A 15863-nucleotide genomic window follows, 5' to 3' on the forward strand; every position below is an offset into this window, starting at 1 on the left:
TGATCTCCTGCTGAATATCTTTGTCTTTTACCCCAACCTAGCACTATCAACATAAAAAAATATTCAAAGTAACTATAGATACTAACCAGTAAGGATAATTCTCCTCTCACAAGACAGACTAGTAAGGGCTGTAGTTGTCTTAATAGTGCTATTTTTCAGACGATGTCCTTCGTCACAGATTAGGAGGTTAAATTCTACAGCCTGAATTTGATCCAAAGATCGCAGCAGCATCTCGTAACTGATTATCATAACTGAATAAAGTGGAGAACCGATGAATTCTTCTACTTTGTGGTCCTGCAGGCATAGAGGAAAATACATCATCCAACTATTTCTTTGGAGATCACATCCTTAAAAATCATCACGTTCCTTAAAAATCCAGTAACTATAGAAATTTCTTCTTGCATGACACAAGGTATTTACTATCTCCTTCATGACTTCAGATTATTGATTCTTTCCTAATTTGCAAAGGAAATCTGATATAGCAATTTAGAGTTTTACCACCTCATTAAGAGAAAATTTATTATTCTTTTAAGCCTTCAAATCCTCGGAGACAGATTACCATGAAGGTGAAAAGCAGGGAGCTCCTGTGACAGCTTCCCAGTGCCGGCATTTGGGTGAGCTTCAAATGAATAATTAAAGCCAAGATAATGGAGGGACACAGGTAGCTCCTTGTACATTCACTTTGGATCTCAGCCTGGTATTGTCCAGTAGGAAGTTACCACATTGTACCAGAATTCCCTTTGTAGTTTTTAATTGAATATTACATTATTGAATATATTATATTGCTATTATTTAACCTAATGAATAGGTTCTAGGTATCAGACTGTAGAAGAGCAAAGTTCAGGTTGCTCAGAGCTCAGTTGGGAAGGATTCTGCAGGAAGCTTTCATGGAGGCCAAAGGAACTCACAAGTGCTGGGAGTTTTGCAAGAATGCAAAAGGTCATCCCCTTTAAAGATAAGAGAAACAGGTGAAGCAAGAGACCCCCTTTTCTTAACTGCTTGCTTCTGAGTCAAAATCAAAAGCAAAGTGCACCAGTGATGGAAATGTGGGTAAGTACCTCTTGAGACCTACAAGGGCATTGCCAGGGCCTGCAGAGATGCAGGCAGAAAAGCAAAAGCTCAGATAGAAATTAATTTAGCCAGAGACATCAAAAACTGCAAGAAACGGCTCTTCAGGTATATAAAAAACAAGCAGAAACAGAAGGTAAATATTGGCCCACCGATAAACAGGAGAGGTGAATTAGTCACAGCACCTTCTTTATCTCTGTCTTCACCAGCAGTGCTGGGTTCCCTGCCCAGGGAACAAAAATCCAGGCTGATGCAAATACAGACCCACCAGCGTCAGTGAAGAGTGGGGGGTGAGCTATTATAGGAGCTTGACCCCTATGGATTAATGGGCCCTGGCATTGCCCAGTGGTGTTAAGAGAGCTGACTGACATCATTGCAAGGCCACTCTGCATAACCTTTGGAGAAGTCAGAGGAGAGCAGGGAATGTCCCAGAGGACTGGAAGGATAATATCACCCCCATCTACAAGTAGGGCTTAAAGGAGGAACTTAAAGTTATAGAATGAATCTTTATGGGAGCTCTCACTGATGCCTTTTCCTGGTCTTTAAAATCAAGAGTCAAACATGGTTAAAAGGGAAAAAGGGATTTTACCTTGGTATTTATTTTAAGGATCCTTAGGTGCACTATGTCCAGGTTGAATGCACCGAAACACACACCGCAATGCACACCCACAATAGATCTGGTGTAACATTATAGGTCTTAATTAGCATATCTATCAAAGATTCCCCAATGACAGGCTCGAGTGAGCCCCTCCTCCCCAAGGAACCTTCCTCTGGATGGTTCTATTTTGTGTTCTGGAGAGGACCGTGGGGTCTGGGGCACACTGATCCCTAACTACGAAACTTCTAAAATGTTTCGTCTCTTAGCTTGACAAACAAGTCCAAGAATGTAGGCAAAAGCACTAAAGAATACAGAAGTTGTAAAAAGGTATAAAAGGGGTTTAAAGGAAAAGGCAAAAAATCATCATGGCATCATCACAATTCAGATGGAGCACAGGACTGGGAAAAGCCAACACGAACTCAGTAAGGACAATTTGAGCTTGACAACCCTGACCACCCTCTGTGACAAAGTAACCTGCTTGGTCGATGTGGGGTGGGCAGTGGACATTGCCTGCCTGGATTTCTCCAAGGCTTTCAGTATGGTTTCCCACAGCCTCCTCCTGGAGATACAGATGGGCTGTGGTGTGGATGAGTGCTCTGTGTAGTGGTGGGAACTGGCTGACAGGCAGCACCCAGAGGGTGCTGGTCAATGGCTCCTTTTCAAATGGTCAGCGTGGCACGAGTGGGGTCCCCCAGGGACCGATGCTGGGCCCAGCGCTGTTTAATATCTTCATAAGTGATCGGGAAGATGGGATTGTGTACTACTTGATGAAGTTTCCCAATGACACCAAACTGAGTGGGAAAGTGGACACTTTGGAAGAGAGAGCCATCCTGCAGGAAGATTTGGATAGGCTGGAGAGTGGCTAACAGGAATCTGATGAAGTCCAGCAAGGGCAAGCGTAAGGTCTTGCACCCATAAGGGAAAACATAACCCAGGTGTGCAGCACGGGCCGGGATCTACCCAGCGGGGGGGGCACCTCTGTGGAAGGGATCTGGGGATTCAGGTGGACAATCAGATCAATAGGAGCAAACAGTGCTGTGCTGGCACAGAAAGCCAATGGGATGTTGGGCTGCATCCACAGGGGCATGACCAGCAGAGATCAAGAAGTCATTATCCCACTCTGCTCAGTGCTCATCAGGCCACGCTGGAATACTGTGTTCAGTTTTGGTCCCTGCAGTGCAGAAAAGATGTGGACAGGCTGGAGAAGGTCTGGAGAAGAGCCACAGACTGGGAAGCCTGTCCCAGGGGCAAAGGCTGAGAGAACTGGGTTTGTTCAGCCTTGAGAAAAGAAGACTTAGGGGAGACCTTATAACCTTTAAAGTGAAGATGGAGACTCCCTTTTTACAAGAAGTCACATGGAAAAGACAAGGGATAATGGGTACAAGTCACTCCTGAGGAAGTTCCAATTGCACATGAGGAAAATTTTTCACAATGAGAACAATCAGCTGTTGGAATAATCTCCCCAGGGAAGTGGTAGAGATTTGGCTGGACAGAATGCTGGGCCATCTTGTCTAGACAGTGTTTTTACCAAGAAATGTTGAATCACATGATCCTTGAGGTCCCTTTCAATGGGGTATTCCACAATTATTCTATAATTAATTTTGTTACTAGCCCTTAACATTGATGGGTTGGCCAACAGGTAAGCTCCCCTGGACTCAGAAAATAAGAGTCCATAAGGAGCCCCAGAAAACATGTCTGTCTACTGGTATATTTCTAATCCTTCTATTACCAGTCAGAAAATGACTGCAACTATCTCCACTCTTATATACCCCTCAAGCCTTTTTCCTTCAACAGACACCAAGAATTTTCATGTCTGCTGAAGGAAATGCACACACTAAATACTGTAATGGGACAGTGAGCTTCCTCCAAGAAGGTTTCCAGAAATAGCTACATTTCTGTGTAGACTTGTAAATGTACTAGGATTGTTTACCTGTCTTGCAATTATGCATAAAAATGGAAAAACCTACTGTGGGCATGTCCCTTACCTTTCCACATGGCTCCAGATGCTAATTTCCTGAATGCTTCTTCCTATGTCCTAGCAGTGTTCACTAACTAAGCAAGCTATGGGTGCAGCTGACAAGCTGAAGAACCTCTTTAATTGTGAAAGCAAATCAATCTAGAGCCTTAGAAGGTATTTTTATTTCCAAACAAGATCAGTTACCAAACACAGACAACTAAGTCTGGAGCCAGATGGTGTAATACATTGTAAAAGCAGCACCACTTAATTATCACAGCCTTTAGAGCCTCCTAGCAGATGATTCAGATGAATCTATGGGATGAGTCCAGCACATTAATCTCACAAAGTACCATGCAGTAGATCAGTCCTCCACATGCTGCTCACAAAGAGGCCCAGCGTATCAGAGGAAGCAAGGATTACTAAGGACCAGGTAACAAGGACAAGCACCCATTTTCCCCAGGTGTTTGGAACTAGACTTGAGCTTTCCTGTTCTTTACAGGACTGTAGTTAACCGCTTGTTTTCTTGTTGTATTTTTACTGCCATTTTCAAAACAGGAGCAGAAAATTTCCCAACACAGGAACAGAGAGACAGAGGAGCTCTGTAGGGAAGACCCAATGTTGCCCCAGCCCAGTATACAGGCTCCACATTGCAGCCTTGAAGACAGAGGCAATGCCTCTCTGAGTTTCTCTTGGGATGGTCTAGCATCAGAAGATGCCCAGGGTTCAGAAATCATTTTCTTTTTCCTACATTTTCAAGCTGTGAGCTGAGACTATGGGGAAAGTGCTGAGGCACTGGGGAACAGCCTCCATCATCTCTCCCCTGGTAAAAGATCAAGTGTTCAGGACAGTTTGAACTCCTTAAAAAAAAAAAGCAGGAGAGTCCTGACTTATTACAAGCCTCCTGCAGCCAAATATAATGTATTTCCTTCTGCATGTAACAACAGCAGTTGATGATGGATGAAAAATTAAAATAAATTTACAAGCTAATTTCAAGTAATTAATTCATACTCTTAACTGGCTGCAAGATATGTCTATATTATAGACTCCATTTTAACAATTACCCCAAGTGACTTGACAGGTTTAAGCAAGTTGCCTGGAGCCATGTATGGAGCAATTGTCAATCAGTATTAGAAGTCCATAATGTCCCAGACTTACTCTTTGAACAGACCTTTCTTTGCACTAGCTCAAATCCAATGTAGCTGGTGAAGTGTAAATTCAAAAATGCTGAATCATAAAGCAATATAAACCTATAATTAATTATTTTTCCAGATATTTTAACTTAAAAACTGAATCAAAACAACTCCAGTAAGAAGTGATAACTCTGCAGACAGATAAAGGAATTATTCTCTCAAACACATCTCAAATGCTGAGAATATGAACTAACAAGACCTAAAAGCAACCTTTGTGGGGATGCCTGCATTTTAAAAGCAATGTTCTCTACATGGCATTTGCATTTTAACATAATTAAATTGTAATCACATTTTAAAAGCAGATCATATCCTGGTGTTTTAAAAAGTCTATTACTGAAGGATTAGGATCAGTTTGTGGTGTTTCAGCATGAAAGTGAGGAAAACATTTTAAAAAGTCTGCCAGTTCTTTGAATGCATTCCTTATAGACAAGAACAGAAAAAAATGTTTGAGACAAGTTCTTCCTTTTAAGTTATACTGGAGAAGTAACAGTATGGTAATTGCTGTTTTTCCAGAGAAGACAGACAGTAAATTATTTTGAAATACCTCATTATACCCCAGGCAAGTCATACTGTGTCTTCCTTTTGCATGACAATGTATTCCGTGCTATTTGGGAACACAATCTTTAAAGCTGCTGAGTGTCCCCAACCAAATAGGTCCAATGAGATGAGTTCTAAGTAAGAGTATTAAAGTTATTTAAAATTAAAGAAAATGAAAGCTACTATCATTTTGGGGCATAGTAACTGTCATCAAATTCAGGCTTTCTCCTCCCAACATTACTCATAAAAACTGCAAGAAAACACTCAATTATCTCTAACTACCCTTTTAGGTTAAAATGTTGCCATATTATATTTTGCCTTGTATCCATTTCTTCTAGGAAATTTCACATCTCCCATCCTAACCTATACTATATTACAGTTCCTGACAAGTCAGTTTGCTTCATTTCCACAACCTGAAACAAGTTACTAAGAAAAGCAAATGATGCAAAATACACCTATTACACATGCATTGTCTTCAGTGGAAGATCAGCAGTTTCAAGAGTCTGGCAATAATGAGTCAAATTTGAAGAAATAGTTATTGTTACAAAATTTTGTACAGTCTACCAAGAAGGAAACTTCCATTGAAAACTTCTGTTTCATCTGAAATACTCATTCTTCCATACAGACAATAAGCATAATGCAAGAAACTAAAGGCAAATCTGGCTGATGTAAGGATTGGATAACCTTTAGAATAAAGTACTATTTGTTTCATCAGTCTACCTGTATGGAATTATTAGATTAAAAATAATTTTGGAATATAAGTATCTTTATCTTTGTTGCAAGCACCAATGCAGGTACTGTAAGCTCTCCACTTCCTTTGAATTCGTGAATGTTAACACCAGCAGGAACAGCTTCACTATAGGAGAGGACAGGGATCAGCATCATCCTGCTTCTTAGTAAGATTTGTACTTGTCTGCATTCTTCTAGAGATGAGAGATAGTCTCATTACCTAACACTGAGACTCTAGGCTTGGTAACTCATGAGACTTTAAATCATCCCAACAGAGATCTAATTCTTGACAGTGACAGTAATGGGAATAACCTCCTGAAGTACCCCAAAATAGGCAGCCAAAACAAAACAGAAGTTTTCAGTACAGAACAAAAGCAACTACCACAGAAACAGAGTACAAGGTAGATGCTTTGATATGTAAAGCAGGGAAGGTGTGCACTTTGAGAGACAACAGAAAACTCCTTAAACTGAAGAGATACAGGGAGGAGCATGACACCTTTTACAACTTCACAGGTGAAACCAGAGGAAAGGTAAGACAGACATATGCTGCCTGTGAGCTTGAGTTATGACTGACCGCAAAATACCCGTATGGACAACTATGTGAAGAAGAAATAATGTACTACAAATAAATATTAACAGAGAATTACTAGGCTTGGTCTCTAGTTTATAAAAAAAAAAAAAAAAATCGTAATTCCTTTTGGAAATAAATCTTACCTGATCAACTGTAAAGACTTTGATCCTTTCACTTCCCAACCATTTCTGAAATTCCTTTTTCCAGTTTTTCACCAGACTCCCAGGGGTGACCACCAGTGCTCGCTTTAGCACAGGTTTGCATCCATAGGGCCCTTGACGGAGAAGAGTCCAGACAAGTGCAATGCATTGCAGTGTTTTTCCTAAGCCCATCTCATCAGCAAGAATAGCTCCAAATCTGCCACTAACTCTGTAAGATGTAATGAGGCAGTGGTAACATTTTAAAAGACATATTTATAATTATTCACAATTGGTTTAGGGATTTGCTTCTGCAGTTGTTCTATGAAGTATAAAGAACCTATTTATACTTATTACGGTACTGTAATAAGTATACTGTAGGTTTTTATTCAGTTATACTACAAGATCTTAGAATGAAAATTCTCATTTTCCACAGTAACTCATTAGTCCTCTAAAACTAAAGTTTAAATCTGCTTTTAGAACTAAAATTATTATCCAATACCTTAAGGAATCTATTACACTATAATTTATACTTTTGAAAACAATGATGTATTTTTTTCAACAGGTTGAAATAACATCCTTTTTATTCTAAATGCCTGAATTATAAATTACATTCATAATTTTGAATTATATGAAATATAAATCCTAGAAAGCAGTGTTCTTCAGCATGACTTTGATTATATCTGTGTTTATAAAACTTGGTATGTAGAAATGACTGGCCTTTTGGTGCACTAGCTTCTCATGACATCTGGCAAAATCATGGTAAGTGTGATGGTACATTTAGGTCAGAAAAAACTTGCACAGCCTCTTTTGGGAGAAAATTACTAACATCAATCAACTGAACAATTGTTCAAAACTTCCCAAGATGTCACATTTCAAACATGGGCATGAAAATACTATAGGTATTAAAAGCCAAAAGGATAATTATTACCTTACCTCATTCCCATTACACATTCATATAAAAATATAATTCCTTCTTTCTGATGTTGGCGGAGATTATTTGCAATGTAAGGATCTACAACTACATCCACCACAGGTAAAACAGCCTTATTGAACATCCACTGATGACTTGAATTTGGTCGTGGCATAACTAGAGAATCTTGAAGTTCAAAGCATAATGAAGTATTACACAAAAGCATTACTTTTAGTCTGTTAGCAAAATCTGTTAGGGTTAAAGTCAATGATCTAATGACTGTTAAAAATCCTGTTTAATATATCGACCATTCTCAGACTGAAAATGCATTTATAAGTACCTAGACTGTCTTCTACATAAAAACATTTTTTTAAAGAGATTTTCCAAATAGTTTGCATTCTTCTCAAAGGTAAAGGTGATAAACTGAGAAATATGAGGGGGTTTTTTCTGATGAGGTGAAACCGCCTACCCAATAAAAGTTGCATGATGACTTTGAATTCAGAGTTAAACTAGAAAAAGTTCCAAAATACTTCTGAATTGAAAGTCTAAGAAAAAACCATAAACAATGACCTACAAAAAATCTAAATACTGCATTTAAAGGGGATATTCTTGTAGCTGCCCAGAAAGACTTCTCTGTCCAAGAAACAGAGAAGACAAGAAACAAGGCACTGATTTGCTGAAGAAAAATAAGGAAGGATTGAGCATGAGCTGACAAAGACTGACACAGTGCAGGAATAAAAGAAGTTGACAGGTTTGACATACAGAGGCAAAGAGAGAATGAAGTGTTGAGCAACATCTGAGTAATAGTTTTGCTTGCCATAATCTGTTTACAAACATCATAGTTTTGCTAGACAATGTTCATACTGGGTTGCTTCTGCTGCTGCTACATACCTTCACTGAAAAATTGTATTGTCAGAGGACAGGATGAGAAAGCAATTTATAGCTTCTGGTATTTTTATGTCACTAGAGTAGATCTATACTGATAATTTATTCATGGGAATAGGTTGGTTGAAGGCTTGTATCAGTCAGGAAGATTTTGTTTCCTACTGACAAAGGGTTGAGTTCTGATGGATTAAATCAAACTGCATGTGTATATATTTAAGAGCCAGTGGTGACAAAAAGATAACCTGACAAAAATTTGGATGAAAATGAGGAAGAAACAAGGCTTGGATAAACACTGGACTAAAAGCTTAGAGATTGTATGTGGAACACGTAGTTCTGCATCTTTGTCACTGTGCTCTGTTCTGCCGGCTTTCCGTTTTGTAGAAGGCGTATTTTAATCAACTGTAATCATAGACTTCAACATGAAAACCTCTGACTGTTTCAATATCAAGGTCCTGGTCTTGTAAAGTATCCCAGTAACTTCTGCAAGAGGTTATGCAATCAGGCATTAAATAATGTGATTCTCCTGTGTAAGCAAACCTGAAGACTGAGAGAATCCAACCTATTGATGTGTTGAGGGCTCCCAAAATCTGATAGGAGGTATTCAAATTCACCAGAAGTCAGAGAAGACAACTAGAATAAAATGCAACTTTTTAACAAACTAGTGCAGAAACTGTAAACAAGCTAATTTATGTGCTGAATAAACTGGCTTTTTTTTTGTAAGAATGTTAATGCAGCATCATCTTGCAACCACAGGAAAGAACATTCTTAGATAAAATGTAATCAAGTTAAATTAAGACCAGAAGCTGGTGTTAATCAGGATGCCCTACAAAAGGGCCAGTGATATCACTAATTACCACTTGATTAAGATTTCATTGTTTATTTACATAGCAGCTAGGTAACAGCTTCAAAGAGTCCCATAGTATCAGGATATGAGGTAAGAACTAGGATGGAGGTATTACAGTAAGAATGTAGAAAAAAAGTATATTTTTTTAAATAAGAATGGCTCTGCTTAGCAATGTTTTTTACACTCATTATCTTCCATCTGAAAGATAGATCCACCAGCAGAATACAGTTCCTAAATGGTTTGTAGACAAAAGAATACTTTTGCTTAGATAATCAACACCACTTCCTGCACCTATCAAATGTTTATGGGGTCCCTCTTACACAACTGCTTAACCAGCCTGTTCCTACACAGTATGTGAACTCTCATGGCTCTTCAGCACACCATACTTCTAGCACTATAAAACTAAACATTTATTCCAAAACATATCTGGTTGAGTTTGAGTACTGTAGTTACACTCCCTGGCTGAGATGGATCAGGAATTGTTAGACGCAATTCTCTGAAAGTGGCGTAGCTTTTCTATTACTAATCCTCCTCTGCAATTACTGTGCTGCCCCAGTGGGAAGCTGGAACTCATGTAGAACTTCTAGCATGTGTCAGATTGTTTCTCTGATCAATAAACTCATTTTCCTTGGCAAAACTCTCAGAAACTGCTCTAACGTGTTTCCACAGCCATCTGTAACAACTAAGAAAAACTTTATGCAGCGCAGAGTATTTTACTTGTTAGAAACACACGTGACAAAACCCTAACATGACTGAACACTAGTACTGTATGTCAGGAAGTCTTCAGTAATACATGGAATTACACATTTAATTTTTTTTGAGAGTCAGAGGATGTTTAAAGAAACTTTAAAATTTCAATCTTACTTGGCGCATTTGGATCATGGCGAGGTTTGCAGCTTTGAGAATCTTTGAGCATATTCTCTTTAGTACTGGGTTGACAGACATTTTTGAATGGTTTACAGAATGGTTTTGTAATAGTTTCAGATAATGCAGTTGGGACTGTGTCATGAGTCCCTATTCCAGCCTGAAAACACCTGCCACTGCTGAAATCATCTGCTGAAATTACACCCATCACTTCAATTTCTTTTCCGCCAACCATCAGTGTTTGACCTTCATTGAGACTTTCTAGCTCTTTAGCTTTATATCCAGTACCTAAAAGAGCATAAAAATTAAATAATTAGGACAACACAGCAAGTACTACTTCCTTAACACTAGTACTCATCTGCAGGAAGGAAAAACTGTGCAAAGGTATCTGAAACATACGATTGTTACACATAAAGCCTTTCCCTCCTTAACAGAGTGACATGTGAGTGCTAACAATCAGAATTAGATAGCAGAGTATATGAGCAAATACGTGGTCATCCTCATCACCAACTAAGTCTACTGAATGTCAAACAACTGCTCAAGAGACCTTTTAAAAATTAGCCCCACATTGTAAAATCCAGCAGTTTGCCTTACTAACCATCCTAGGTCCTTTTCCCTTTCTTTCATGCCCCCAAAAGAACTCTCCTAACCCCTCTTGCTATTGATCTAAACAGGGTACTCTACTTTAAAAATAATTCTAAATTAGTTTTTTTACACTTCAAGATTCAGATGCATCTGAAATCTTCACTTCTACATATGCTCTGGAACATGCTCTGATTATTGCCAAGATTTATAAGTTCAATAGTTGTTGGGCTCAGTCAGGTGGGCATTCTCAGAGCAGCTACAAATACTACTGGTCTCATTACAAAATACAGCTACAGCTGCCACTTCCTTTTAACCAACAATGTAGGAAAGAGTGGGGGCTCCTTGTTTTAAAGAGCAGTCTACTGGTTGAAGCTCTCACACAAGAAACAGAGGACATATATAATTTATTTTATTAACTCAGAGATGTCAAAGCCACATCACTTCAGAATTCTTTATCTCAATTGTTGTATTTGTGTAAATTTAGATAAACAGGCTTGAATCCTTAGTCAGGCCAAAACAAACAAACAAAAAAGGCATGACTGTGTAGACCAGCAGTTAAATCACTCAGCTGTGAAGAAAGAAGCAAGGCCTCCCAAGGCACATTTTATCCAACAAACACCACATTTAAAGACTCCTGGAAGCTGTTTGCAAAGCTCAGGTCTGCCACTTCAAGGAATGTGAAAGGTTGGAAGGTGAAGGTCTGGGTTTGAATTCCTTTAAGAGGAAAAAATTACTGAGGTATTTCACAGCCTAAGCAAGTGCTGAAAAATAGTCTGGCCTAAAGGGACTTTTCTTTCTTTTTTTCCTCTGAAAGTATTCAGAAAACACATAGTGAACCTTGTTTGGTTCTTGAAAGAACACTTGCTTTCAGGAAAGAGCTGAAGATGCCTGAACACAAGAGAATACACGTGTCTTCCTGAACAGGGTGCTTGGGGAGGGCATTTATGATCTCCTTTGCTCTGCATTTTTGTTTTCTGTTATTACCTCTACATAGCTTCAGGCTGAACATACTGAATACAGGTGTATCCCTGTGCAGATTCTGGTCAGAAGAGTCTAATTCTAAGACAGGATGGGCTTTAAGGGTAGATGGAAACTGGGAAGGCAAAAAGCAAACCTAAAAAGCTCAACTGTTTATGCAGCTGCCAGAAATAACCATTTCTGTAACATACAGCAATTTACAAGACAGCACGTCCTAAATTCTTTGCAATGCATTATTAAGGAATTAGGACATTGCAGGGGAGAACAGAAAGATGTTCTGCTGCCTCAAAAATGAGCTATAATCTGTGCTGATTTTAGGTTCCCTTGTGCCATCCTTGATCCAGCCCTGGTAAGCCTAAGGAAAAAGAAAAATCTTCCTTTGCCTTTTTCTTCCCATTTAAAAATAATAATCCTGGAGCCTCATACACATTCACTATAAACTTCCCAGTATTATATACAATTTTGGAGGTAAGCACCACTACCTTTCCTTCTCACTCAGTGAGCCAAATAATTGTAGAAATTTAAAACTCACACTGCTTAAATTGGTCAATTTATTATTTTCTTAGAATCAATAAGAATTGAAAGCAACTCTGAATGGGCAAGTTAGCACTAATGACATTGGTATTGTTGTGCTCTCTAACACCATCAAACATGGTAAAAAAACTTTTACCAGAGAAAATCACAATGTTCATTTTTCTATTGTGTTTGCTGCTAATTCAAGACGACAGGACTTGAAAAAACACAAGAACAACAGGGTGGTGGCTGATGCATTCCAGGCATTACTCTCTTTCACTCTGCCTTTTTCAAAAACAAGCAAGTCTGTACATATATTGCTTTGCTATAAATAAATTCAAATTAACTTCTAAGTCACAGACTGATTTGCAAATCAAAACTGCCTGGTCCTAACAAGGCTCACAATGTCACAATTGTAACAAAAGAGCAGAGAAGCCATCTCTGACCTAAAATAAATCACATTATGCTTTGCAGAAACATTGTCCAATCCTACTCCCTTACAGAATATCTTTGGCTCCATTAGCAAAGTTAATTCTTGCTTTGCTTTCAGTAAAAAATTACTGCTTCAATTTGATGGCAGCCTATGGTTTGCAAGTCTTATTTTTAACTCTGATATCAACCCAAACTATGTCTTACAGCAGCAGCTGCTGCTAAAACTACAAGACTAAAAATTGCTACACAGTTGACTTTGGCTGGGCTGGAAATGTTGCTGTTTGCCTGTCTTTCCAACAAAGGTAATATTTTTAGCTGTTTGACTGGCTGAAATGTAGAGATCCAACCTCTGAAATTCCTGATCGCCCTACTGGTGACTGGAATATCTACAAGAAACTTAACCTGTATCTTTTCCCCAGATTTTAACTCCTTCATTTCTGCATTATGTGAGCAACTTAAATCAACTACTCATCCCTCATTTGGCATTTCTGAATTAGTACAGCCATTGATTTCCAGATCCTCTCTTTGGACTAGCATTTGGTGTTTCTGTGAATAATGTTATTCAGCCTGCTACAGCCTCCCCCATGCATCTGCCTTATATGTAATAAATATAAAGCTTTCTTGAAGTCTTCCCCCACCCCACCGCCCCCCCCCCCAAAAAAAAGACAAAGCAAACCCAAAATCTCTACTGTTTTTTCATCCTGTGGTCAACATTGGTTTGAAGAACTAAAATATCTAAAAAGCTGGGTCTCTGTTATTCAAAGCACAGCAATTTTCTGCCAGGTGTTCCCTTGAGCAAATATGCAATTCTACAGTACCTCTGCCAATGTCTTTGCCTTCCATATCTTTCAATATTACTGACTTTCCTTTTATCATAAGAATAGCATCGCCTTCCCACTTCTTGTGCTTTTTCTTTGATGCCTTACACCACACGACACTGAAATATTTCACAAGGCAGTCAGGTGCTTCCTGAGCTGCTTCTTCCTTTGCTGTCCCTGATGTTGGCAAATACAGTGCATCTAAAAGGGAAATAAAATAACAAAGAATGTCTCAGGTTCTCCTGATAAAGCATACAGTCTTTTGCATTTCAAAAAAATCAAGGACAATCTAGACATTTCATCTTATCTAAACAAAGTGGTATATTTCTTGTCCTTATCCTAAGTTTGGATTGAGACAGAACAGCACATAAGGACTCATCCTGAAAAAAAAAGCAAAAACCAAACCAACAATCATTGTTTCAGAGAGTATGTACTTCCAGGGAAGTCAGATTACTTGTTGCACTAGTAAATGAGCTCCTAATTTGACATACATACAAGATGATAAGAATGGAAAAAGAATAAAAGGAAAGGCTGGAAAAAAAAGCAAAAGGGAAATGACCACAAGAGAAAATGAAAACAGGGTCCTCATGAGATGGTGCTGGGCAATGTTCTGGAAGCAAGGACAGGAACAAAGAACTCAGAAAAGGGAACAAAGGAGTCCAGGAAACAGATCTGGAGCTGAAGTCATCTGTACTAAGTGGCAGAATAACCATAATTGTAATAACACAAAATATAACTTCAACTCCTTTCCTTGCACCCTTCAAAAATAAGTAGTCGTGAAAATCTTGAAACACCATCTCTTGAGTACGCACCACACTCAAACACGTTACTAGGCTTAGATTGATTTAGATTTGTCAGCAGTTACCTAATCATAAGTGTCATGGGTGTAAATACTAATAGGCAATATTTAGGTTAATAAGGTTAAGAAATGATAATAGAACAGACAGCAATTGATTATAACATCTATTAAGAATAAACACAGGCTTTCAGAGTTAGCAATCTGAGATAAGCAGTGGTAGAGAAGTCACCAGCATTACCTAAAGGAGTATCTGTAGCATTCCTTTTCAGCACATGCACAGCTTCAAAGGGAGAATCAGACTAATTTTCATTAAAATACCCTTGCATGCTGGTTAAAAGCTTAAATCGGTTTGCTCCTTTGATTCCATCTGGGATTCAACACTATACAAATCTGTTACAGAAAAATGCTTAGGCCAGAGAGTAACCTTTCCAAAATTTCCAAGTGTGCTGGTATTTAAAGGAGAAGCAGCAAAAGGAAATCCTTGCTCACAGTAATGGTGCAATAAAGAAGCAGCTTTACCACTTCTACACCAGTTTACATATTCTTAAAACTGCAAAATACTCGTAAGGTACACACCTAAAATGAGTGCAATTTTTCAGACTAGTATTTACTAAAAAGGTATTATCTAAATGAAAAATGCTGTATTTATTGAATTGAATTTTCTTTCCAAAACACTCTAAAAGTTGTATTGCTGTATAGAACTCTATGTTAACTCAGTGCCTAAAGCAAATAGGATTTTCCATACATAGATGTTTCTTCAGTGCATTAGCCAACATCTGTAGTTTCATGCAGCAGATGTGTCCCCATCTCCAAGGAGTAACAGAGCAGCTACTGAACACTGGCACTTCACAGAAGGATAAGAATATGGAACAGAGTAACCCTTTTTGAAATGTAGGGAATTCTTTGTAAATCCTAGTAAATGAACTAGACAGTATCAAAAAAATCCTTGCAGCTCTGTAAAAAAGTTAAAAGGCTCTATTGGATCTTCAGTAATCACAAGTGATAAGATTTAGAGAAGTGAAAGAAAGGGGGTAAGAGAGAAAACCTGTACCTTGCAAAAATATAAAAGATTAATTTCATTCTATATTGAGCTTCTAATTGCAAATTGATTCAACCGATAAATACAAGATGGTTTTCTTTTTGTTTTTCAAACTGATTCTCTTAGTTTAATTAACTACTTTCCTTATATTAAAATTTCAAACTATTACTGCAAGAACTGGAGATTTCACTGCAGAATTTTCTTCTTCTCTCTTGAAGGATGGCCATCCATAAACAAATGACCACCTCTTTGTCTCCTCCACTGACCTCCTGCATGAGTTTGGTGACCCCTGAGATCTGTTTTATGGTCATTGCTCTTTTACTCAAATCGTCCTGCATGGTATTATCTGAATCACCAGTAGATTAACTTTCAAGTCAATAATAAGGCTTCAGTAATAAGTCTTTTC

At 38.4% G+C, this 15863-nt stretch overlaps 1 protein-coding gene across 5 annotated transcripts in view; it reads right to left on the reverse strand.

Moving 5' to 3' along the window:
- Positions 1-15863, reverse strand: part of RAD54B (RAD54 homolog B) — a 68496-nt gene that overhangs the window by 11270 nt on the left and 41363 nt on the right. For 4 of the 5 annotated variants that reach the window (XM_069005137.1, XM_069005138.1, XM_069005139.1 and 1 more), the window contains exons 4-8: positions 13620-13820; positions 10294-10581; positions 7724-7886; positions 6794-7019; positions 87-294 (exon numbers count right to left, since the gene is read on the reverse strand). In XM_069005137.1, coding sequence (XP_068861238.1) covers positions 87-294; positions 6794-7019; positions 7724-7886; positions 10294-10581; positions 13620-13820 — 1086 coding nt within the window. Of the gene's footprint in view, positions 1-86; positions 295-6793; positions 7020-7723; positions 7887-10293; positions 10582-11008; positions 11231-13619; positions 13821-15863 lie in introns of those variants that run through there. The other variant, XM_069005141.1, reaches the window with a different exon arrangement.

This window comes from Aphelocoma coerulescens, chromosome 2 (genome assembly GCF_041296385.1).
Source record: "Aphelocoma coerulescens isolate FSJ_1873_10779 chromosome 2, UR_Acoe_1.0, whole genome shotgun sequence".
Taxonomy (NCBI): Eukaryota; Metazoa; Chordata; class Aves; order Passeriformes; family Corvidae; genus Aphelocoma; species Aphelocoma coerulescens.